This window comes from Polypterus senegalus, chromosome 6 (genome assembly GCF_016835505.1).
Source record: "Polypterus senegalus isolate Bchr_013 chromosome 6, ASM1683550v1, whole genome shotgun sequence".
Lineage (NCBI taxonomy): Eukaryota > Metazoa > Chordata > Cladistia > Polypteriformes > Polypteridae > Polypterus > Polypterus senegalus.
Window position 1 is genome coordinate 64,042,623 of NC_053159.1, and position 26,826 is coordinate 64,069,448.

Genomic DNA, 26,826 nt, shown 5'->3' on the forward strand with positions numbered 1-26,826 from the left:
CGGTTAAAGAAGAGCTGCCAATTTGGGTGAACATGATCCTGCAGGGAAAATAAGAGCTATAATGGAGTCTCTGCCAGCAGATAATAACTTCAGCCCGGGCGGAAAATAAAAAGGTGCAGGAATTCAGCACAGCAGCTTAGCCGGTTTAGCGAATGAGGTCCACAGCGGATCTAGGGGTACAATTTATTGGAGATAGATGGAAACTAATTAATTAGAAGATGGGGGAAGCAAAGCAGATCTGTAGAAACACAAAAATGGGAACTACTATAAGACAACCTAATTCGGTGTTCTCATTTGAAATGCAATGATTAACTTCATGAGGTGGAGTGAAGTACATAATAAACAAGAATAGTTGCATCAGATATTTGAAATATTAATATGTGTGCTTCAATTTAAAAGTCAGTCATTCAGTGAGTGTCCAACCCGCGATATCCTAACACAGGGTCACAGGGGTCTGCTGGAGCCAATCCCAGCCAACACAGGGCGCAAGGCAGGAACAAATCCCTGGGCAGGACACACACACACACACACACCCAATCACAATTTAGGATCGCCAATGCATCTAACCGGCATGTCTTTAGACTGTTGGAGGAAACCCATGCAGACACGGGGTGAACATGAAAACTCCGGGTCTCCTTACTGTGAAGCAGCAGCGCTACCCACTGCACCACCGTGTCGCCCTCAATTTAAAAGTTTAAGGTCTAAATATTTTTCATTTTAGTAGAAATGTGTCATTTCCCACTCTCTTGAAGAGGCCCATACAGGGCTAGAGAGCTCTAGTAACGAATCAAAAATAACATCACATTCATAATCACCGACCTTGAAATCGTCTAAAACGATATTCCACTTGCATACGTATGCTTGAAACGGGCCATAGAGGGCCCATAGAGGGCTAGGACCACCGGTAAAGAATCAAATATCAATGGTATTATCATATATGCAATCAGCAACCTTAAAGTGGCATAAAACAACACACCATTTTTCAAAGTTCTCTGTAAAGGAGATTAACTTTGACCCCCTCATATCCAATTAGGGGGTGAACCCTTGGTGTTGGTGGATGTGGTGCGCACAACTTCAGGTCCTTCAAATCTTTTTTGCTATGGTTTACTCTTTTATCCTAAGGGTGTAATTTCCTGCACAAAATAACGTCCAACAGTGTTTTCTAAAGACCACAAATAGGGGGAAATCCCAAAAAGCAGGACATCGTACATAATTAGAGATCAAGACGATTACATATTATAAACAATGCGATTCTAAATTCTGTAACAATGGAAGCATTCTGGTGGTAACTCAAATTACGAACATTTTGCTCTGAATGAACCGTCGGCCCACCCCAGCGCAAGAGTCCCGAACCCCTCATTCTCAACTTGCTTTCAGAAAGTTTTCGAGTAGTTTTACCTTGTGAAAAGCGATCATTGATTAATGTGGACGTGCGTCGCATAAACGAAGTGTTCGTTCCAGACGAGTGATGTAATGAGAACATTCACCGCCAGGGGGAGCTCTGCCTCACGCCCCTCTCTGTTTCGTTGCAATGACCGTTGATTGCCACCAGATGGGGCGCTGCGGTATATGAACTGTGAGGCTCACAGCATCAGCAGCCGCCAGTCCGGAGAGACACAGAGGAGAGGAGAAGGGAGTGGGGAGAAGGAGAGTAAAGGAGAGGGAGGATGGAGCGGCCGCAGCGCAGTCCACCTTTCTGGGTTTCTCGGCCTTACTAAAGGATTACTGTTTTTTCCTTTCCAGGCCGGTTCTCAGCGTTTGCCTTGTGGAAAGCTCGTCTGTATGCGCTCTTTGACGTTAGTCGCCGGGCCCCTGGCACAAAATGAATGCACCATAAAGCCGCATTGACTCCTTTGGTCCGGATTTACCAGCATGAATTCGTTACTGTTTGCGGATACGGCCTCCGGAGTGCCGGTCAGCTGCCCCGGTGCTGGGGGAGCCTCAGTGGCACCCGGCGCCTTGCGGAACGATTTGGGTTCCAACATCCACGTCTTGAAGACTCTCAACCTGCGTTTCCGTTGTTTCCTCGCCAAGGTTCATGAGCTGGAGAGGCGAAATCGACTGCTGGAGAAACAGCTGCAGCAAGCCTTACTGGAGCCTCCGCGATGCCCGATGCCCAGCACCCGGGAGGAGGCGGTGCAGACCGACCTGGAGCCCCCGCGCCCATCCCGCCTGCCCGGTACGATCTGGAGCTTCACGCACGTGCGTCGTCAGGGGGAGCGCTTCGAGACGCTGCAGGGACCCGGGGTGAGCTGGACGCATCCGGATGGGGTCGGGGTACAGATCGACACCATCACCCCCGAGGTCAGAGCACTATACAATGTACTGGCCAAAGTGAAGAGGGAGCGAGACGACTACAGGAGAAGGTAAGGAGGACGACTGGGGCTGCGGGGAGCGATCCCTACTTTGTTTTGTGTCGTTTCATTAGGCATCAGGAAGGTGCAGACAGCCTGATATTACCGGACGGAAGTAGGCATTGGTCGGTCGATTGTTTACTCGCTCTTGGTGATTAATGAATAAATGAAACGCTGCGGTACTAGCCGTGATTTAAAAACCAAAGGGAAAACGGCACAAGTGTACAACAAGTGGACCACCGATTAGGATTAAATGTGTTTTTAGTATTCGATTGTGCTTTAGAAATCCGAAGGTGACCACCACGTGCTGTTTTTATCCTGCAAAGATGTACCGCAGTTAACGCGAGCCGCCCAAGTGGGTGAGGCACCGATGGAGACCCCGATCTGACCGTTACTTTGTTAATTCACGGTAGCGCAAAAGAATGAAGTCATGATCGCGCGCACACACTGCGGGAATGGAGTCGAACCGCGAATGGTGCGGAGAGACTTTGCCGGCCGTCACTGGGCCCGGGGCTGTGCCGTTACCGGTCGGGACGGGGCCTCGCATGGCTTGCGTGCGGCGCAGTGGGAGTCGCCGGCCATACAGCTTCTTAAGTTACAGCTTCGGCGGAAAGGCACTCGAAAGAATCCTGCCAGGCTGGTTACGGGCGCCGATTAAATGTAGAGGCAGACAAAAGCCGCTGCTACAGGGGGAGGTAGAAGTGACCAAAGGCTGCTGTCATCGCCACAACACCAGGTGGGGCCGGGGGGCGACACGCGAATGCTGCTGTGCCTTTCGGAGGGGTCAGTCGTGACATATCTTTGTTATGCTGTTTGTGTGGAATTCGCAACCCTCGCCAGTTTCTTCACGTATTCCTATCCCTCTTTCTATTTTTGTTGAGCCAGCATTTTCCAGTACATTGTCACAGAGAGCCAGAACTTATCCTGGCAGCATTTTGGCCAATAATCGGGGTGCAGCCCTGCACTGGATGCTAGCCCCTCATACACACACGTGTACTCCGCCATTGCTGGTTTAATTATGGTAGCTAGTGACCCCACACTGCAGGTCTTGGGGTTGTAGTAGTCAGTGGCCTGGCTAAGAAGAGCTGTGAGGAAGCAGTGCTAACTGCTGTGCCACCTTCCACTTACTTGTTCCAATAATGCAAGAAAGTCAACCCAACTTAAAAAAAATCTTTGAGCATCTCTTAGCAGCAGATGTGGAGAAGATGCCAGCCAGTGCATCACAATCATTCATTCTGGGTCAACTGCAGCCTACCTAATGGATGTGTGAGAAAACTGGCCATACTGGGGAAAAAACCAGCATGCACACAGGAAGAGAGCAAACTGTAAAATGGTTGTGTCACAGGTAGAGGTTAAACCCAGTGCACAGTTACGGGGGGCTTCTGGGGGTAGTGTCACCCTAAACTCCATCCCATGGATTTAGATGTCCAGCACCCCTTCAATCCCATGTTGTGGTCTGACATGGATGAACGGTGCGATAACTTCATGGACTCGCCGCCTCCTGTGCTGTTTGACTGCGCAGAAACTGCAAGGGGGACACTCCATAGCCCCCTGCTTTAACTTGTGACATACATGTAGGACTAATGGGATAATTTGGGGGTGGTAATTTGGTTGTGTAATTCCTTAACAAGTGCTAAAGCTAGCAATTCCCTACTTGAGCCCAGAGTCAAATGCAGGTACGGGGGAACATGTGGCCAAGACGTGTATAAAGATAAAATGATTTCTTCAAACCAGTCTGTCAATGAAAAACAGAATCCCAAATACAAGTAAGGAGGCCAAAAAAACAGAAAAGATGCTGGCCAAAGCACATGACAAAATCAGAATCCAAACGTGGGCAAAGTCGCTGGACAACCCTAAAGTAAAGAGAAGAATGGAGAGGGTGAAAGAATGCCAAAACCGTGGATCAATGTGTACTCTAGGTAATGACTGTCGCAAAAGCAAGAATGCAAATGTTAGAGCAGAGCGACTCTCCTAGACTCCCTTTTTATCTTCCTAGCCCCTTCATTATGCCAGCGCTGCTAAGCAGGAGACTCGGACAGAAGGAGCCTGGGGCATATGCCAGGCCAGGGGGGCACCATTGGTGACCCTTTGGGGAGCTGCTGCTGCTGGGGTTCAGTTTCCTATATGCAGTGTGCGACTTTCTCATGAGGTGCTTGTTTGTTTAGCAGGGGTCTCTAAACTGGCACAGTGTGTGTGCACCCACAGCCCAGGAGTTGCTTCTTCCATTACACCTGAGGCTGCCCAGATCATTTCTAGCACTCAGAGACTGTAAAATGGGGACAAAGGAATATAAAAAAAGTGGAAATGCCCTTTTCGGCTTCGTAATTTTAGGATATCAAAATGCTTTTCAAATTCGAGTCAGTTATGTTGAGAGTATTTTGTAAGTGAGTTTGCACCAGTGGACAGCTACCTCAACTCAACATTTTACAAATGGTGCTTTCTGAAGAATGGGCTGGATCCTGGTTTACAGTTCCAAAGAGAATGCACTCTGTAGAGTTTAATAAATCATGCAATTCAATTAAAAGTCGGCCCTTTTTGGAGTGTTTTACACTTCATTGTGCTAGAATATGGAATGGAATGAATTAGGGTTTGTGTTATAGAGCGACACACACACACAAGTGATGTAAAGTGAAAAGAAGACGTGAAAGTCTGTGCCTTGGGATGACACCATGTAAAATGAAGGCCAGCTGAGGGTGGGCACGCTGGTGCAGTGCTTGGCGCTGTGGCTTCACACCTTTAGAGCCCTCGGTTCAGATTCCAGTCCGGTGTGGTTGGAGTAGTTGGCCCAGCAGTGTTGTGCCAGTGTGCTCTGTTTATACCGAGTTTGTGTTTTCCTTGCAGCTAATGGTGTTGGGTTAGCCTCCTACTCCACTGCAACCGTGTGCTGAAGAAGTGCGACGGCCTAAAGGGTGACGGAGACCAATCAGCTGTCTGACCCAGTAAAGAGAGGAGGCTTAGACTGTAAGAAATTACGGACATGCAGCCCATCGAGCTTGACTGGTTAGCTAAAGGGTCACCCAGATGGTAGTGGAATGACCCTGTACAGTCCTCCTTCGATTCTGTTCCTGAAAACAGGTTGAAAAATGACAATTTGCCCATTAAAAACTACTTCCCATTATTTTAACTGGAGAAAAATAATAATGTGTTCTCAGCCCTCCCAACCAGTTTCCCCAAACATTACTGACACAAACACCTATATTATTAAATCTTGATGTCTTTCATGACATAAAACAGCTCATTTACTGCATCAGTTACCTCATTATGAACCTGTTAGTTGGTCATTAAAGGGAATGTGTCCGCACATCACCCTACGCTCGGGATACAAGGCTAAATCGGGTCCTCCGCGTTCTTCTGTGGAGGGAAAGCCATCTTCCCAGTTTGAGGAGCACAGTGAACCCATCTCACAGCAAAATATAGTTACAACATTTGTGTAAAAAAGAAATTGCAAATCCTCTTCAAATGTCTTTCACCCTTTTCCAGCTTTTCAGGAGCAGTTTCTTTAAGGTTGCACAAGTATATGGCAGTAGCGGCCACAGCGCAAGCACGTCGTAGCAAAGTGAGCAAAGGCACAAGCGATGTCTCGGAGCGCATGGGCGTCAACAGCAGCACGCTTGTTTACACAAGTACACTTGCGTTGGGACTTCCAGATGTGCCTTACAGCGAAAAAAGAGCTCTGGATACCAAATTTGTAGTATGGAAAAAAACCAAGAGCTGTTATAGCAAAACATAGAATAAGAAACACTTGGACAAAGAAGTTTTTTTCTCAGATTTCATGACCCTTGGTGTGAAGAAGCTCTTCCTGACTTCTGCTTTAGATGTTATGTGAAAGCTGCACCTATCATTTCTACACTGGGTGTTAGCTGGGAGCCAACAGTTTGGGGGGCAGTCTATTGTGGACACACACACTCGCGCTCACTCAGAAGTGAATCGAACATAGAAAAAAAATTCTGATTTTGTAAGTAAGCACTCACCCCCTTTGATATGACACTGCTTTTTGATATGAAGTTCCATAACTAGGTGTCCACCTCTGTTGAAGCTGTTTCCAGTAAGTTCAGACTCGGCTGCTCAGGACGTAAGGCTCCTTTCAGAGTCTGCATGATTAGACAAAGCAGAATTGAAAGGCGTTAACGCATGAGGTAGCCGAAAACTGACAACTGGAGGAACGAAAAAAGCAAAATAAAGCCCTGTTATCTAAAAGAGAAGGGAGGAAAACTAACACAACTGTGATTTGTACTGAGCAGGACATCCTCTAAAATGCAGAGAGGCCACCGGGCACAGAAGCCTGTAGTCTGAAGACAGAATTCACCATTTTAAGCTCTGATGTTGGGGAGAGTGTTAACATCTGATGTTGTCCTGAGGACACGGTCCCTACCATGCAGCAAGGCGGTGATGGCATCCTCTTGGGGGGTTTGTTCTCAATGTCAAAGTCACAAAGATCTGTGGTGACAGAGGGCACTATGGAGAGGAATCAGTGGTGAAGGAGACCACTGCCTTGGGAGGAGATTGTTTTTCCAGATGGCTGATGGGTAGAACTTGTAAAAGGCTGCTTTCCAAAGCCTCTATTCAGCCAGAGGGCCTTTGATTTATTTTCAGAAGAAAAATCGCAAAATCTGTGATGTCACAGCCAGTAACCCAAATAGCTCCTGGCCATCACTTGTGACAAATACGTGTCTACCAAACACTGACTCATGAATGCTTACTGATTTGGTTCTGTTGTGATGTTTCATTTTTAGTCGATTCTCATTCTCACTGATCTGCAGACATTCTTCCAAGTTGTCTAGTGGTAAACACCCCAAATAAATACATTTAGATTCTATATTTTAACATCATGTAAAAAAAGCCCAAAGGGGAATCCTTTCTCTAGGTGCTGTATAAATGTTCTTTTAAGTATAGTCTCGTTTGGTAGGACTGCCATTTCTTTCATTGATCAGAACATTTTTACTGTGAAGAGGACAGAGTTGATTATGGAAAAGACTCCTCTATGTTTGTGGTACAAATTCACTGAAACAATATGCAGAAGTAAAAATCGGGCAACACAGCAGCGGGATTGTGTGTCTGCACTGAGTCTGGAGTTGGCGCACTGTCTCCATGTTCAAGTGGATCTTCTCCAGCACCTCAAAGAGGAGTGTGTTGTCTGAAGTGGAGATTTTAAGAGAAACTGAAGATGGGCATGCGGTGGAGTTGGGTCCTAATTTGTGACCAGTGCAGCTGGCAGCCCTGTGCTGAGAAAAGGGCTTCTAAAGAGGGGTGAGTGAACATTCAAAAGAACCTAAAAAGCTTTTCTACCCTCAATACTTTTACAATCCGTTTCTTTTAACGTACTGTCCTACCACTGTCTGAGCAAAAAATGTTGCCATGTCTTTGTTAATTTCAAACTGAACTCACTGCAACATTTTTCCATTGGTTTTCTGAACCTGTTTATTACAGTATAGGGAAGATGGAGCATAATTCAGGCAGGGTGCCAGTTTGTCACAGGGCACACTCCGACACTCACTTATACTGGGCCGATTTTCAGCTGCCAATTATTATGTAATAATATTCGGCAGACGCCTTTACCTAAGGCAATTTACAAGACTGGGATACGTTTACAATTATTTACCAGCGCCAGTTGTTAAAATATGTACAGTGACTTGCTGAGGAATAGGCAGGGATTGAACTGCTAGAGCTGTGGTATCTGTCACCCTCGCACTGCCTGCAGTCATACTAACCCTTGTGTGGTAGGGGGCTCAATGCCCTTTTAGCTATTTTTGAGGTCCCTAGTTTGCTGGCACAGGGTGAAAAGCAGAAACCAGCACTGAGCAGGGTGACAAAGACATGCAGATATCCACCGTCACTCCTTACAAGCCAATTCAGAATCAGCAGTCTTTTGGGGTTTTTGAAGAAAACTGGATACCCTGAGAATATTTAAAAACACAGACGCAAGGTGTCTCTGCTCAGGGCAACCACCTCCTCAGCTGCGTTTCCTTCCAGAATGTGAAATCTGGACCAGTGCTCCTAAAGAGAAGAGAGGATGAGCAGAGCCATTGGGAGAATGTACAGACTGCACATTAGTGCGAGATCAGTACTAGAATTCTGACTTCGGCATCAATACCAGATTTGTGACCTCCGAACCGGTACCAGGTCAGTCCCCAAGCAAATCATGGATACCTACAGAAAATGTCCAGCATACTCCAGCCTCCCTGCTTTCCTCTTGATATCATAAAGTGTGTGTCAAAGCAGTAGTGGGCCCATCCTGAAGACTTGATCACATTGAAGGAATGATTAACCCCTGTGAAGATTTGATCATGGCCAGTGAGGTCAGCAGAGTAGCCAAAGAAAAACATTCCTGGATGTGCTGGAGACTTCTTGAAACCCCATGGCTATGACACAATCTACCGAGTGTCGGGAAGGGGTTTGAGTGGAAAGCTAACATTTACTTTAAATGTTTACCAGTACCGAATATTCCCAAGTGCTAGTACAGTATCATTTTAAATTCTGTTTTTTTGTACTTTTCCAGCACTAGTATACAATTCAACCCAGCTGTACAGAGACAATCTGCCCAGCCCACTCAAGAGTCATAGAGGCAGGAGCCAGTCCTAGCAGCATCAGACAAAAGGCAGGAACCAACCCCAGAATGGAAGCCCATCCAAATCAGGGCTCAAGCACAGAGGCAGTGAATCTGCCCAGATGAACGCCAGTCTCTGGAACCGGGCTTACTGCTGTGTGCTGCCCCTCCTAGACAGAATACACCGAAGCAAAGTACTTACAGAAATGTTTTCAAGTGGTGATGGGAATGGAGCGAATTTCAGTGGTGCACACCTCTCGGGCACAGACAATGTGTGTATTCATATTTATTTCTCCCTTAAATCTTGAGTGCTTTGCTTTTTGTGACAAGGCATTTTTTTCTTTTGAATATGGGCTGCGAATTAAAAAATTTGAAAGTGTTCAAAAATAACCAAAAAAAAAAAAACAGATAAATGAGAGGAGACATGTGAATGAGCAGGCCGAGGCAGGCATCCACTTGTCTAGTTCTTTAAAGGCTGACTTTCACCTCCATGCCTGGAGCACACTGGGTCCTCAATTGGAGCTGCCTCCTCCCACAGGAGTAATGGTCACCTGTGAACTCTGACCCCATTCAAATCATCGCTCCACAGTTGTCTTCAACCTGAGGAGTGCCATCAGTGTTTGTGTGCCTGGAGGGCCTAAGAGAGCTCTCGACATTCCCACACATTCTTGATCAGGTGGATCGGTTTCAGGGAATCCTTCCGTTGTTTTGCAGGATGGCTTGTCTAGCCTGAAGTGCGTGATTCCTCTTGCAGGACCCCACATACATCAAGATTAAGACCCCTCCCCCAGTATATGGCTATGAAACAAGGGAGTCTGGGATTTCCATTTTGTATCATTAAATGAAAGATCACCTTTATAATGCTCACTCTTATCAAGTAAGGCTCATTTTTGGTTGAACTTACCGCTTGTGTGGTATCCACGCTTACTCATCACCAAATAGGAAGGCCATAAAATGATGTTGCTTTACAAAGTAGAACTTACGGCTCCTGAAACAACCACTCAGCATGGGCAAAGTAAACCTTCAAAAACAACACTATGAAAAAAAGCCAAACGTGACTGAAGTGCTCCCCATCTCAGTCCCACCAGGCCGTTGTATCCTAGTCATCTGGCTGACACGTGTCTTGGTCGGTGGTATAGAAAGCTCTTGATCTAAGCAAAAAGATTCTTCTCATTTTCTATGGTCAACAGTTTTGAGACTTGGACAGCGTGGTACTGCAGCTGCAGTAAACATATATTGAGCTTGGGTCACCATATGGCACCAGAATGAGGAGGAGTTTGGAGGGTACTCATGCCAAGGCCAGTTAAGGTATGAAATTTGAATTCTGAGACTTTCTTCTTGCTTTTTTTTTCATTTAACATTTGGCAGTGTTGAACTTTATTTGGGGAGATAAAAGTTTGTGAAATGCTAGAGAGTCCATCAGTCTGACCCAATAATATCCAACTGCAGAGCAAGAGCACCATACGTCACCGCAGGTCTAGACCAGCAGTTATAGGATGGAAGTTAAGGTTAGGGTTTGATATGGTTAGTGTGTCGCTCAGTTTGATTTGTGAGGACCTATAAACATTTTATTACCAAACGGCTGATGTAGACAATGTGGTGATGTCACTTTTGCCCCGAAACTGTTGGCATAGACCTGCGGTGATGTATGGTGCTATGACTCTACAGGTTACATCTCATTTGACCTCGGACCTCTAGCTGGTTTCTTATGAATGTCCTTGAGGAGGCTGGTGCCAATGGATTTCTGCCAGATGCTGCCCCCAATAAGCTCCAGCTTCTCAGTGAATCTCTACTGGATTGATGAAAGGGAAGATGGACCCCTGACTATACCATTTTTTGTATTGGGTTACATTGAGAGACAGACGGTTCACTGCAGGCTGCATTACAATTTCATGCCCCTTATGGTTGCCTACAGTTCTACCATCTCACAGGGTCCTAAAGTTGGCTAGCAAACTTTAGAGAAGCCATCAGTTTTATTACTGTACTCCAAATCATCTGCACCTCCCCTGTAGGCGCCGGACGTCCTCTGTGGGCGAGAAGTGCGTGCCGAGCTGCTGCTTGAGGCAGGCCGACATTCTGATTCATCCCGTCTGCAGCTTTTCTCTTTTCATGTGAAGCTTCTTTATCTTGATTTGTAAAACCGCACCCCTGTACCACTGCAGGGCATATGACGGCCTGGGTGCTGTGCACCCACCAAAGAAGGGAAGTGAGGCGATTCGAAAACACACACCTGACACTTCTTAGAAAAGGCTTCAGTCTACTACTGGCTTTGGCGACACGCTCAGCTCCGTCCAGTCTGCTACCCACAGTAATTTCAAATCATTTATTTATTTTTAAAAGAGTTGTGTTGTGAAGCATGGCCTGAAATAAAAGGAAACACGTAATGTGACTAGAAGTAACTTCAAAGGACTAGGACTTGGTTTGGGGGGCGGGGTGGTTACACTGAATACAAGAAAAATGGCCGAGATCAAATAACAGCATTTTGGCACAAGGGTTTGCCTATTGGTGAGAAAGAGAAAAGCTCGATTGTAAGGCCCAATAAAAATATTTTACTGCTGTTAAACTTGGAAGCATGTGCTCTTAGAACAGGATATGTGGGGGATGGTGTATAGGGAGCTCAATGGCGCGAGTCTCGTCCAGAGTTTATCTAAGGACTCGCTGACTTTTATTTGTACAAATGTAACTCGGAGCAGTGTGGTGGATGTTCGTGAGCAGTTTGGAATGGTCCATTTCCACAAATGCTTGTGTTCGCTGGAATGTTGACCGTTTACAGGCTGCCCAGACAAACGTCTAAGTGAGAGGTCCAAAGGGTCACTCACAGTAATTAATGGATTCTGGTGGTGGGAGTTGTGAAGAGTTGAGGCATCTGTTGATCTAACTAAAGAAGGGCTGCTATTCTGGTTGGAACCCTGGGAGCAGATAAGAGAGCTCCTGTTTCAGATATTAATCCCCTACCCACGACACACAGGGCACAGCTGGACAGGCCAAAGTGCCCAGACGGAAAGGTGCTTTGTGAAAATTCCTGAGTGACCATATAGACCCGGCGTGTGAATACTGCTGACTAATCCATCCTTGGCCAGAGGAAATTCTTCAAATGTTTTTACATGTGCCTCAGTAATCACTTCCAGGAATAGCCATTCCCTCCCTCCCCAGTGCTGGCAGTTTCCCTCACTCTCCTCTTCCTCCGTGTCCTGAATGTATACTCGTCCCTAGGGATGTCTGCTACATGCTGTGAATTTATTTATGGGGGGGAAAGCGTATTCTTCCGTCTGTTGTTTTATCTGATTTAAGGTTGATTGATGTTCTTTTCACAATTCTGAGCCCTGCAGCCTCAGAGACCATTCAAAGAGGCCTAAAAAGGAGGAGAAAGTTGGTGGTGGGGGCCTCGTGAAAAGAGATGTTCAGGCTTTTGCCTGTCCAGGTGAATTAGCGAAAGTTGCTGACCTTGAAATCGGCAAAGCTGCTGCTCTGCTGCTCCTCCACTCTAGCAGAGATTGCTCTCCTAATCATTATGTAAGATGAGGTGGGTGGGGGAAGTGCCTCACAAGTCGACCGTCTGTGGGATATGTGAACCTGCCCAGCCAAAGGCCTCTTCCCTGAAAACAAACAGACACTCAACCGCAAGCAGCAACGTTTCAAAGGGCCTTGTTCACCATGCTGTTTGCTTATCTTGTGGTTCCTATAGCACCTCTGCCAGACCTGAATTCTTTTAGGGATGTTTAAATAAGGACTGCTGACAGTTCGAGCACAGATTGGCCCATCCTGTGAGAGAGAGAGATGACATTCCTTCACAGCACTAAGAACACAAAGCAACATTCAACTCTGAATAGGTAAAATGGCAGGATAGTGAGATTTTACCGGATCAGACTCCATGTTGTAGAACAGTGAGATCTGTCACGATCAGCGGTTCAGATGTAGAGTGGTGAGATTGGAAGACTGGACTCTATGAGGTGAAACGGTAGAATAATGAGGTGTGAGAGGATCAGTCGCCAAAAATAGTGAGATGCGACAGGATCACATGCCAAATTACGGAACAGTACAATGTGACGGGGTCAGATGCCAACTGTGGGTCAGGGCAATGTGACAGGTGTGCCAACTGTGAAATAGTTTTGAGAGTTGAGGGAGTGTAATGCTCAAATCAAGCTAGTGTACTGCAGGTAGTGGAATGGGCCATTTCCACAAATGCTTCTGTTCATAGGTGTGTTGACCGGCTATAGGCTGCACAGGGCAAACGCCTAATTCAGAGTTCCAAAGGGTCACTAACAATAATTAGTGAATTTTGATGGTGACAGTAGTGAGATGTGACAGGATCCGATGCCAAGCTGGGGAGCAGGGAGACCTCCAAAGACTTTACTCCAGGGGTTACGGTAGTAGGATACTAAACTCTGACAGATGCCAAGCTGTGAAACCAGGAGATCTGACAAGATCAGTGAGCAAGGTGCAAAATAATGGATGCTAAGCTATGGAACTTAGAAAGAATCAACAGAATTAGCTATCAAGGTGCCAAATAGGGAGATCTGACAGGAATGACTTCCAAGAGGTGAATTAGTAGGATACTGAGATGTGATGGGATTGAATGCTAATCTAATGAAAAGCAAGACCAGACAGGATCTGTCAGCAAGGTATGGAAGAGTGAGATCTGGTACAACTGACTGGAATCTGACTGACCAAACCGTGGAATCGTTAGATCTGATAGGATCAGACTTCAAGGGTTAAACCAATAGGATACTGAAACATAAAAAGCTTGAGATGCCAAGCAGCATCTGCAAAGTGATATTTGAAGACAGAGGCTAAGGGTAAAGCAGCATATATACACCACTTCACCATTTTTGAAGCCTCCATCTTAAAATGACAGGGTTTGCCACAGCTGGAGTAACTGTAACTCTGGTCCTGCAGAAGGGAGGGTATCTCTAATAGGCATAGTTCACAGTAATTCTTGTTTGGGTAACATGTTGTGGCCTGATTTATTTATTTTTTTGTCTTTTGGTATTACACCTGGATGCTTGTCACATGTGCGAGATTTTCCACTTCTTAATAACTTCTTTTGTGGTGCTGCCAAACAGTCTGTAGGCTGTCCCAGGGTAAGGGAACTTCATAAAGAGATCTCTACTGCAGAGCTGTTTAGAGAGAGATGGGGGGAGATCAGAAGTGGTCCTCTGGATACATAATCTGCCTTTGTCTCAGACATTTCACTAAGGAATATTGAAATGCGTTATGGTGCAGGGCAGAGACTGTTTTTGTCTGGCTTCCTGCCCGCTCCCACACTAGTTGGTCTCTTACTGGTCACCCCCCACCCAATGTCTGCTGTGAATGACGTTGTGTGAAGAGTGGATTACTGTCTGGGGTCTTGGCTTTATGATTCTTCCTTTAGATTTTCTCCAGCGCAGTCTTGCTAACAAGCCAAAGCTACAAAGCCCTCTTTGACGTGCTGACGGAAGAGCTCCTAGCATTTGCCCTCGTGGTAAGGATGGTGGGTGCATAGTGGTTGGCAGCAGGACTGCGGAGCCTTCACTCTGTCGGTGCCGGAGAGGCTTTTCTCTCCCCTTCATTTGTCCTCAAGTGAACTGATAAAGTGCCATTCCTAGTCATAAAGCTGAGTGTGGTGGATTTTCTGTGGAATATGGTATTTAAGAGTTTATTGGAGAAGAATGGCATTCATTACATGTTGGTAACCATCAGTTTAAACAGGACCTCCAATTGCCTCTTTGAGTAACCCCCTTGTCAATTTTTCTTTTGGGTTAATTTTGCAACAGCAAAGTAGATCTAAAGACTGACTGGCCCACTCTGAGAAAGATCCATCCATCCATTTTTAAACCTGCTTATACTGAACATAAGGTCTTGTTGAGGACGCAAGTCTTGTGGCAAAAGGCTGAGAATGATATGCAAGACTCCTGATTCAAATCCAGCACTACTTTATATTGCCCTGGCATCAAGGATAATGTTATTCATCTTATAGCACTGCATGAGCGGGCCAGGTTCCTGGTTTGTGACTTTGTACTTGTGAGCATTGATTCACCTACATCACTGCTGCCCATAACTGGCGTGTGAATATTTTTTGCACCGAGATGCCACTGGCAAACTGGCTTGCTCTGCCAAATGGAAATTTAAAGAGCAGCTGGGAGTAATGACTGCCGCCTCTAAATTAAGCTTCTGAGGTCACTCGGTGAGCATTAAACAGGATGTATGTGGCATGGCGCTGAGCGTAACCCACAAGGCAAACCAGGTGCACCAGACTGCAAGGCTTTTCCACCTCAGGCAGGTCAAACTTTCCTGGATAAACAACTAAGGGACCAAAGCTGACCAAAGCTGACAAGACAGACTGTCCCACTGACCCCAGCTGCATACCCTGCTAACCCTGACTGGAAATCTTAGAACTGCACTGACAAGGACTTGGATGACAGTTTTGTCAGTAGAGCTGGTTGCTGGTTGCTGCTGCTGCTGCTGCACTCTGAATTGACAGTAAAATGCCTATTTAATCTAGCCAGCTTCCAAACACTGAAAGTTCCCATTCCAATTTAATCGTTTAAGCGTAAAATCACATCCAGATGGAGCGTCTTGTCCAAAGCTCCTGGGCTTACTCGGGAGCATTGGGTAAGAGAGTGAGTGAGAGAGAGAGAGATTTAATTCAGGAAATGGGGGCTACAGCTGGAGTGACGTGAGTAGTTGAGGCCTGCTTGGAAGTTTGGACACCCTCTGACTTGTCGAGGACCAAATGTCAGCTGGGCCCCTGCCTTCCTGGCATATGTGGAAGAAAGAGGAGTGAAGAATGTTTCAGATTCACGGCCAGCTTTGTAATACCCACACAGACACCTGGAGCAGAGGAGTGTATGGCATTGACCAGTCCGAGCAGCACTGGCCAGATGTATGCACTAAGCCACCCCAGTCAAGGCAGAATTGAAAACCCCTGCCCTGGGGGCCATGCCTTTTGTGTCTGAGCACAGGGAGTTGCGCTGCGGAGAATGTCTGGAATTTCTTAAGTATTCTTGAGCACTGACCTGCTAGGACATGGGGGAATTCATCTGTTTCAGACTACTGTCCTCTAATTTAAAGAAGTGAATCTACCTTCTCTCCATGAGGAAGTGAAACCTGGGTGCCACATTTATTGCTGCTGTGTCGGGGCAGAGATTTCGAATGTTATTGCTCTGTTTGCTGTTGCCATAGTGATATGACTGCAGAGTGTGGTTTTGGCAGCCTGTGCATTCTGCACAAATGCGGCCAATGGCGGCACAGGATGCAGTAGGTTTTGTCAATTTTGCTTAAATTGAGGGTGGCACAGTAGCACATCACAGCTCCGTGGTGCCAGGTCTGAAGTCTGAGTCCTAGTTTAAGAATTTCTTTGTGGTTATGTCGCACTGCATACAGATTATAGTTGTCAGTAAAGAATCCGTTAGTAATAAAAAAAAAATATAAGCTCTTTAGATTTTTGTGACTATAACACCGTTTAAATAGCCTACTAATATATTTTCAGAGGCTGGGGATAGTAATGCAGTTTGGTGTAGTGGTTAGGGATTTGGACTTCAGACCCTGAGGTTGTGGGTTCAAATCCTGCTACTGACACTGTGTCACCCTGAGGAAGTCGCTTGACCTGCCTGTGCTCCAATTGGAAAACCAAAAGAAATATAACCCATTGTATCATAAATGTTGTAAGTCACCTTGCATAAAGGCGACAGACAAATGAGTGAATGTAATGGCTTCTTAAGGATTGTCCACAGCGAATATTAGAATTCTTGCTTTCTAGATAATTAATTACCTTTCACTATCAAGGTCATGGTTTGAGACTCTATGCCACCGCCATTTAAACCCTCAAATCAAAAATGGTGTTTACCCCTTGCCTGTGGCACAATGCTCTTTGACTATTTACCCTTGGTTGACTAACTTTTTTGGCAACTGCATCTGAAACAAAGTATGCTCCTTCCTAGTTCAGGTAATAATTATTTACTTGAACGTACAGTCAGAGGCTCTGGCCCTTGCTGCTGACCTTTGTCCTTGAGCAATATTGTCTGTTCCTACAGAGTGTTTGGTCCTGGGAGGAGCAGCGTGCTGGGATGGCTCCAAGTCCAGTATTACCCCAACAAAAGATTTCAGTGCCACCCTGTGCTCTTAAACAGCTCTGTCAATCCTGCATGATGGTTGTGACTCATGATGGTCTGCTTTGCTACTACTGGCATTCTGGAAATTTAAGCTGATCTCACTTTCTCTTTCAGATGGGAAGAAGAAGTCGCCCGGAGTCAGCAGATGAATGTCTTGGTGCAGACTCTTCAGGAGGTGAGTGTCTGCCTTTGGGCCTTAAACCGTACACATCTGTTTGTTGTTCTCTTAGTGGATGGGCACAGATGGCTAATCATGGCAGTCTGTCTACAGAAGCTGACTGACTGGAAAGGAATTGGACGGAATCTCAGTGTTGCAACAATTGTATAGAGCGTTATGTTTTTTCTTGGTTTTCTCCAGAATGCCCAGGAATCAGAGGTCATCCAGGATGAGCTGAGTGAGAAAGTAGAGCGACTAAAGGCTGAGCTTGTCGTCTTCAAAAGCCTCATGTCAGACGTGAGTATTGGGCTCATAAGCAATTGATGCTGGACACAAAGTCCAAGGTCCACAGCCACACTGGATGTTCCTGGGTCTGTTACGGACAAATTTAACAGGAGAAGGTGCACTGGCTAGCACCGGTGCCTCACAGCAATGAAGATCGGAGTACATAGTCCCGCCTGGTCCCTGTGTGTGTGGGGTGTACATGTTCTCCCTGTGTTCATAAAGTTTTTTGTAGAGCCCTGCAGTTTTTATTGTGAACTCGTAGAAGGTAGACTGATTGCTGGCCATGTGTGAATATGTGTGTGAGTGTCATGTATGCCTCCATGCTGCTAAGATGAGCTTCAACTCCCTGCAGCCTAAATAAATAAATAAACAGTTGTATTAAACGTCTATAAGTACAGTGATGGAAGCGGCATGTAACAGTCGGTAAACAGCTGATGGGACCACCTGTCTAACAAAATGGGGCAGCAGATGGAACTATTTCTGCCCTCAAGACCATGTGTTTTTATTTTTATTTTTAGATAGGAGGGGTTGGTCCTTGGACCCTCTCCACGCCATAATAGCAGGATGGGACGTCACAACTGTATGCTTTGTTTCCCTTGAGGAAGTGAGACCACCCTATCTTCCTCTCTGCAGTGTTAGTTAGCTCACTCCTGATGTGAAGAACTACATTTGTTCTTCAGAATCTGAGTCACTTTTTGTGCTTCTGTCTTGGCATGTTTTCCTTCCACCAACCCCTGCCACCAGTGAGTCAGGCCTTTTTGCAGTAAAGATGACAATCTCTTGCCCCTTAGCTCCTGACCTTTGTGCATACTGAGTGTTTCGGGCTCTTCTGCTTCCATTTGTTTTAACTCTGTAGGCCAGTGACTCAGACCTGGCTAATGTACAATTAAGAATGTTTCCCACGTGACACTGTGTGACATCAGGCTGTCTGCTCCTGGTTGTGAATGAGATGCCAGTGCTGCCGTTACTGAGGGAAGAACAGATTCCAGCAATACTGTCGCTCTGCCTTATTTGGCAGTGGGGAGCATCTGCTCTCCACGCACAGGCCGCGTCAGCTTCCCTCAATGCATTCTTTTAAAATACGGCTTGGCTCTGTTTTTTAAATGATTTCCTGGTAGCTAACTAATTCCAGAAAACACAAACCCTCCACTCCCCCATTCCAACCAACCTGTTTTCTTCTATTCCCTTTGGTTTAGTTATCCTGTATCAAGGTTCAGCTTGGGGGTCCATAACTTCATTAAATATGAATATTTCGGACCTACCCTGACCTTGATGGAGTCCAAGACATTTTACTCCTTAGATTGAAAGAGAGAAACATAGCAGCCTTTTTAGTCCTTGAGAGCTTTTTAATATCTGGCCACAAAGTTCAAGACAGTGCCCACCATTATGCTACTTTACACTGACCTTCACCATCTTTTTTCAGTAGACTGACAATCAACAAATCTGAATTTAGAAAACAGTTTTCACAATAGTGCTGTTTGCTCTTCGACACTTTCCATGTTAGTTCTATTCCAGTACATAATGATGGTGGGCCTTAAAGATTTAGAGCAAGGGTCCTTAAACCTTTTAATTCCAGGACCCAAATTAGAAAATTGGTATTGTACCATACTGGCACCCAAGAAGAGGACTATTGTCATAGTGGTAAATGAGTTATAAAGAGACAAGTAACAATGGCCATATAATGAAAAAGTCAATGTTTTTGTTTGCTTTCAGGCATATTTTTACACATGAATAATTCTAAAAGAGAAAAGTGAGAGACTAACATATCATTAAGTCAATACTCTCTTTATCCATATTCCAGATCTATTTATTCAGAGTAGGGTTATGGGGCAGCTGCAGCCTATCACAGTAACCATAGGGTGCAAGGCAAGAACGATCTTGGGGCTGGATGCCATCAAACACACACTCAATACACACACACACACAAAGCTAGGGACAATTCAACAGGGCCAATCCACTTAACCTTTGGACAATGGGAAGAAACCCACACAGACATGGGGAGAACGAGCAGACTCCCCACAGAGCACCTGGAGTTTGAACCTAAAACAACTATTATCATTCAACACAACAGCAGTGAGCAAGTGGATAACCTCCCAGAGGTAAACGCGACTACTAAGGAGGTACTGAGGGAGAAGTGCTGCTCAGATTAAATGAGATGAAATCAAACAAATCACCAGGACCAGGTAATATTTATCCTCGTGTTCTTAAGGAGGCTAGTGAGTACTTATATAAACCCTTGACACATATTTTTAGGAAGTCACTGAGCATTGGAGAGATTCCGAAGGACTGGAAAATGGCAAATATCATCCATTTATATAAAAAGGGTGACAGGGCAGATCCAAGCAATTATAGGCCAGTAAGCATCACAGGAAAATGAATGGAAGGAATTATTAAGGATAAGATTGAGCAACACATGGCAAGGACAGGAGTTGTTCTGAACAGTCAGCATGGATTCAGAAAAGGGAGGTTGTGTTTTATTAACATGCTGGAATTCTATGAGGAGGCAACAAAAGGATACGATCAAAGTGGAGCTTATGATATTATTTATCTGGACTTTCAGAAAGCATTTGATAAGGTGCCACATGAGAGGTTGGGCATCAAGTTAAAAAAAGTGGGAGTTCAGGGTGATGTTTTTAGATAGGTTGTTAGGTTTGTAAACACGTAATGGGCGGTCGGAAAATCGAGAGTACACCTTATGAGAAGGATTTAGGAGTCATAGTGGACTCCAAGCTATCAACTTCCCAACAGTGTTCAGAAGCCATTAAGAAAGCTAACAGAATGTTAGGTTATATAGCACGATCTGTGGAGTACGTCCAAGGAGGTTATGCTCAACCTTTATAATGCACTGGTGAGGCCTCATCTTGAGTACTGTGTGCAGTTTTGGTCTCCAGGCTACAAAAAGGACATAGCAGCACTAGAAAAGGTCCAGAGAAGAGCGACTAGGCTGATTCCAGGGTTACAGAGGATGAATTGTGAGGAAAGATTAAAAGAGCTGAGCCTTTACAGTTTAAGCAAAAGAAGATTAAGAGGTGACATGATTGAAGTGTTTAAAATTATGAAGGGAATTAGTACAGTAGATCGAGACTTGTATTTTAAAATGAGCTCATCAAGAACACGGGGACACAGTTGGAAACTTGTTAAGGGTAAATTTCGCACAAACATTAGGAAGTTTTTCTTTACACAAAGAACGATAGACACTTGGAATAAGTACAAGTATTGTGGTAGACAGTAAGACATTAGGGACTTTCAAAACACGACTTGATGTTTTCTTGGAGGAAATAAGTGGATAGGACTGGTGAGCTTTGTTGGGCTGAATGGCCTGTTCTCTTCTAGATTGTTCTAATGTTCTAACTGATTTCTGAGATGTTTCATTGCCAGTGGAAATGCTTAGTTTATGCTTTAGTGAAGCTGAGAGAGAATTTTTTGGGGTCTGGTGCGAGGATATGATGATTTTTGAAATCGCGCAGTATGAACGGTCACTTAACTTTGTCATTTGACTCTTGGCACAACTTAAGGACTGAAGCTGTTAAAATTATTTGCCTTGTCTTAAACAACATAAAAAACATTTCTCAAATGAGCTCCACCTTTAACGTTAACATAATTTTCCTAAATGAGTTTGCAAATAACATACTCATTATTCCATTTAACAGCTCAGTTAACCTGAAAAAAAGCTAAATTATTCCTAAAAAATATTTACACTATGTGTACTTTATATGGATGATAGGATAAATCTTGCTGAATAATTCAGTGAGCTGTCCAGTTTGAAATGTTTAACTCTACTGACTAACATCATGCTGAATGTCTGCTGCTTGCCTCACCTTTTTAATATTTTCTGGTGCTCTTGTGATCTAACAGACATGTCTTACACACTACTAGTAGATTGGTATTTATCACACTACTTTAAAATAGTGTGATAAGAAGGAATGCTTCCTCACCAAGGCATGTTAAATGTAATATGAAGTGTTGCAGATTTAGTTTTAATGTATGCGTAAAGACGAACATCAGTGAGGAGCAACCAATTGTCTATGACCACTGAAACTTCACTGCCACAGCACTGTATTTATCCTCACCCCTTAGAAAACCTCAAAAACTGCCACATCCTTGAGCCACACCTGCTACTTTCATTTCAACAGTTTAAACTAGCATCCTTCACCTCTCAAGCTGGCCTGTCATTTCCTCCATTAGCTCCCTTTCTTGCATGTGTCTTTGCTGTCATCTTAGTTTGATTGTTTCACTGGTTGTGAGAAAGAAGGTGGCCATACTTGTTATATTTTAGTGCCACAGAAACAAAACCGTCTGAAGGATGGTCAGTGGCACATGCTGCATTACCACAAATAGTACGCTACAGCGGGCAGTTTATCACTGGATGCAGAATTCACACTTGGACAAACTTGGTTCATTTTACCACACGATAATGTGATGACCCATCACAGACATACTGTACATGTCCGTGATCCAACCCATAGTTTAAGAAACACTGATTTAGAAGACTCTGCCTCATTTTTTCCCTTTTCTTCACCAGGTTCATAAGATGGCTCCCCCATAGTTAGTGACTATTAGAAGTAGTGTTAGTATAACTATTAAAAAAAAATAATGACAAATGAAAAATGTGTTATTATGGTTATGAGTTGGGTGGCACGGTGGGCAGCGCTGCTGCCTCGCAGTTAGGAGACCCGGATTCGACTCCTGGGTCCTTCCTGCGTGGAGTTTGCATGTTCTCTCCGTGTCTGTGTGGGTTTTCTCCGTGTACTCCGGTTTCCTCCCACAGTCCAAAGACATGCAGGTTAGGTGCATTGGTGATCCTAAATTGTCCCCAGTGTGTGCGTGTGTGTGTGCGTCCTGCGGTGGGCTGGCACACTGCCCGGGGTCTATTTCCTGTGTTGGCTGGGATTGGCTCCAGCAGACCCCCTGTGACCCTGTAGTTAGGATATAGCGGGTTGGATGATGGCTGGATGGTTAGGAGTTAGGTCAACAGGACATTTTCTTTTAATGATTGTTTAGTTATCGTTGTATCAATAAGATAAGATTTAGAGATGAATGTTGTGCTGCACAGTACTACTAGTGATACAATTCTGGCAGTCAAGAGAATGTCAGTGTCACTTGGCCAAGTAAGTCTAAAAGAATTCTTCACCTTTTAACTGTTGCATGTTTACCTCACTATGCCTTCTACTTATTCTTTCAGCAAATAACCGACCTTGACACCAAAATCCAGGAGAAAGCCATGAAGGTGGACATGGACATCTGTAGACGCATTGACATCACAGCAAAGCTGTGTGATGTGGCCCAGCAGCGCAACTCTGAGGACATGTCCAAAATGTTCCAGGTAGGCAGACTTGTGACTTGTTGTGAATAGTTCTCGGGCATGTGAATATTTTACAAACACAGTGTCCGCAAGGCCTGCAGCATTGTGCAGGACCCTTTACACCCCTCACATGAACTGTTCACACTTCTGCCATTTAAGAGAAGATACTGTAGCATCACAGCCAGATCTGCCAGGCTGCAGGATAGTTTTTACCCCCAAGCTGTCAGACTCCTAACACCATGCTGTCCCCCGGGATCTTCCACACTGCCTCAGCCACCTCTAAAACCAGAACTTTTATACATGCAAGCCACTTTCCTGCAAAGACGAGTGTGCATGTAGAAAAAGAACTGACAATCTCATACTGACCTTTAAGTATTTTGACACTCCTGATATCCTTCTGCTGTGAAACATTCTGAACTGTCATTGTTTACACATGTCTTAAACAACTTTTATCACACCCTGATAAGTTCTGTATTATCTATACCTTTTATGTATTTACTTTATTACATATCTATTGGCTATATTTATGTATCTAGATTGTAAATACCACACATTGCATCAATGTTCATATTGCTTACTACACGTCAATATTGCCGCTACTTCTTTGTCTTGTCTTTGCACAATGTCTTGTCTTGTTTGTGTTTTAATTTTAATTTATTTTTAGTAAAGTATTTGCACTTCATGTTGTTACACTGTGGACCCGTCTATCTGTATACTTGTATATGGTTGAGATGACAATAAAGTTTTCTTTGACTTTGAAAAGGATCTGTGCCTTGTAGGAGGGTGTAAACTGTGTTGTACGAAATCCACAAACAGTAAGGTAGAGGACCTGTTGTTCACTTTCCTTCTGCTGATATGACAATCCTGTGCAGCTCTATGACAACAGCATTAGCTGTTTTAGAGTTTGGGCAATCTTTCAGATGGAAAGTTTCTATATGGAGGCTACGTCAGGGGACTGATCTTAATGTACATATAGTGAGAATTACATGTTATCTCTGTCCTTCACTCCTTTCATTTAACTAGATGACCTCAGCCACTAAGAAAAGGGACCGTAAGCCAGTATCAGATGAGGACAGCTCAGAGATGGATGGTGAGACGACATGCAACTCTGAGGATGACCTTCCAGGATCACTGAATATAACAGACGAGATGAAGCGCATGTTAAACCAGCTGTAAGTATTAATGAGGCAGAGGATTCTGGGACAGAACCTCCCTTTCAATGTGTGGGATTGCATGCTTACGTTAGTCACACCTCCCTGCTACTCAGAACAGACTGCTGCATGTTCCTAACTTTGTGGGTTACGCTGTTCTTTCTATGCAATGCATGAGCACTGCTTCTCTTGGAGATGGAACTGTGGTTCTGGGCCTTTGTCTCCTGTGCTCACTCTGGTGGCAAATGTGTGTCTTTCCTTTCTCCTAACACAGAACTCGTTCAGATTCTTCCTTTGTTGCCAGGAGAGAAACATTTGATTTTGACGATGACTGTGACAGTCTGACATGGGAGGAGAATGAGGAGACGCTGCTGCTCTGGGAAGATTTCACCAATTACAACACGGTGGCTGCCATTGCAGGAGGAGCCACTTGCGATGTTCAGGCCGAGGTATGGAAAACCTTTTGCTCCATGTTGCTCCCTTGGTGAGAGGGAGTTTGCGGAAAGTCTTCTATATCTATCCATCTATTCATTTTCTGGACCTGCCTTGTTCAAGTTCAGAATTGCAGACAGCCACACTCTACCATGACAAGAGACAACCCTGGTTTCAAAGGTACATTCACAACCACGCATCACTTATAGGGGGACTAAAAGTCACAAGTTAACCTTACATGCATGTGGTTGGGATGTGGGAAAAAATTGGAATACCTGAAGAAACCCCCATGCAGAACATTTGGAAAACATGCACATTGCACACACTCTGCAGCCAGGCCAGGATTCAAACCCAGAGTGCTGGAGATACAAGGCAACACTCCAAACCATTACTCCACCATTCTTTTAAGAAATCTTCTGCTGTTTATTTGTTGGGGATTTAATTCACTTTAATGTTCTTTTACCTCATTTAAGAATTCACAAGATGAAAGTCTGGGAAATCTAATTGATGAAACGGAATCACTCTTTAAAACGAGGGAGCAGGAATACCAGGAGACAATCGACCAAATTGAGGTACTGTTTGTAGATTCAGTGCATTAAAATATTACTGAGAATGAGTTGAAGTTCCTTATACCAGGGGGTGTTGTACATAATAACTACTAATTCTGGAATAATCTCTCCTCAGATGGAGCTTGCCAATGCCAAGAGTGACATGAACCGTCATCTCCATGAATATATGGAGATGTGTAGCATGAAGCGAGGGCTAGATGTGCAGATGGAAACATGCCGACGGCTTATCAAGCGCTCTGGTGGCAGGTATGACATAACAGCCAAAAGGCCAAACTGATTTCAAAGGATGTGCTGGATTACTGAAAAGAAGGTGGTAGTGTGTATGTCTTGTTAGTTCAATGTGTGAGTAAACTACATGAGAACTTGTGATGAATGATTTGGGTTTCAGTTCCTCTACCTTCCATGTGTCATACTGTTTTCATCTCTGTCTCTCTCTGTCTCTGTCAGGAATTCACCATCCTTCAGTTCAGTAGCAAGCAGCGACTCGGGAAACACAGATGAAATTCCTGATGAACTGGAGCGGGATGTAGAGGTGGACAGTTCTGTCAGCTGATAACTGGTGAAGAGAGCTACAAAAGAGGCCTTTAAAGACAAGTGGGGAGTGCCGGGTTGCCCAAAAAGTGAAGAGGCAACTGTCTTAACCACTTTGCTGGGATTAAGATTTGTTACCCCCTGTCCTGCCCCACAGGATTGGTGCTGTACGTTACAATTTTTTTTTAACTCGAGAACTAATTTTGCTTCATGAATTTCAGTAAAAAAAAAATGAAAATGAAAATGTGCTTTTTGCTAGATGGTTTCCCTGAGCTCTGTGTGTCTGGCGCTTGACCCTTTGGCTGCCATCTGAAGCAGAGGCCATTAGCAGAACGAGACATTGAGTGGCCAGATAAGGCAGTGCATACACCAAGCTTGTAGATGGGTGACGATCTAAAATGTGTGCGATTCTACTGTTTGATTTGAGATGGACACATGCTCTTGGTCTGGTTGGCAAAGCATGAGGATGTTCTTTGGAATGCTTACTACTGGGGTGTGACTGCTTTAGGAGATGCCCAGTGTGGTACATCACTGCCACAGGGCTCAGGCTGTCACTGCAGTGGTGACACGACTGCATTGTTTCATGTTACTATGCAATAAGTTCGCCTTATCTGTGGAAAATCTCTTTCCCTTGGGGGAGAGGGATTGGGGCTTCCTTTTTTATTATAAATGTTATTAAAAAGTATACTCCGATATGTAGAGCTGCTGGCTCTACTGACTGGCAAGAGCCAAAGTGAAACCCACTGAACGGTATGTGTGGTTGACAGATATGACCATTTGCTATAAAGGCTTAAGTAAGAAAAAGGCGTTTTGCAAATTGTGAAGAGAGAATCGGGCTCCATCTATGTGAGTTTTCTGGTAAACAGCAGCAACCTTGTTCATTGCTCTCAGGGCCTGACTTGCACACACCTCGTCATAGTGATAACAACAATGAAGTCCTCCACCTTGCCTTTGGAAGCCATGTCAAAAAACAGTCTTTTTAAAAATGTGACACTGGAGGCCAAATGTTTTTGTCCCCCTCAACTGTGTACCCATTGCTGTGGATTTTTTCATTCCAAGCTCCACGATCTCCATGTTGGGTAGATCTGGGGGCACATGCAGTATGTCCTTTTACAGAGGAACACCAGACTACACACTGTGAGTTTGTTTCCACTGCAGTTTTATCTTTGTCAACAAAATATTTCATTCTGACTCTGGCCACTGCAAATGGCTTATAAGCATTTCTGAGAACATAAGCAATATAGACTAGAGGCGGCAGTTCTGTCAACACGGGCATACTCGGCATTGGCTTGGTATGCCCCTGCTAGTTTTGGTGTGGCTGTCACAAGAATGTTACAGCATTCTCATTTAACCTATCGTTTCATCAGCAGAGATGTACTGGTGTACAGTAATCCCTCCTCGATCGCGGGGG

General features: G+C 44.7%; 1 protein-coding gene across 2 annotated transcripts; it reads left to right on the forward strand.

Annotated features, from left to right (window-relative positions):
- Positions 1 to 1,610: 1,610 nt before the first annotated feature.
- Positions 1,611 to 25,659, forward strand: iffo2b (intermediate filament family orphan 2b). Of its 2 annotated transcripts, none has more exons than XM_039756148.1 (9): positions 1,611 to 2,366; positions 17,103 to 17,163; positions 17,347 to 17,442; positions 22,613 to 22,753; positions 23,756 to 23,904; positions 24,158 to 24,332; positions 24,789 to 24,887; positions 25,000 to 25,130; positions 25,332 to 25,659. In XM_039756148.1, the coding sequence occupies exons 1-9, from the start codon at positions 1,873 to 1,875 to the stop codon at positions 25,435 to 25,437; spliced, it is 1,452 nt and encodes a 483-aa protein (XP_039612082.1). In that variant the 5' UTR covers positions 1,611 to 1,872; the 3' UTR covers positions 25,438 to 25,659. The 2 variants fall into 2 exon arrangements, with proteins under 2 accessions (XP_039612082.1, XP_039612083.1); XM_039756149.1 differs by having other exon boundaries at positions 24,188 to 24,332.
- Positions 25,660 to 26,826: the final 1,167 nt, after the last annotated feature.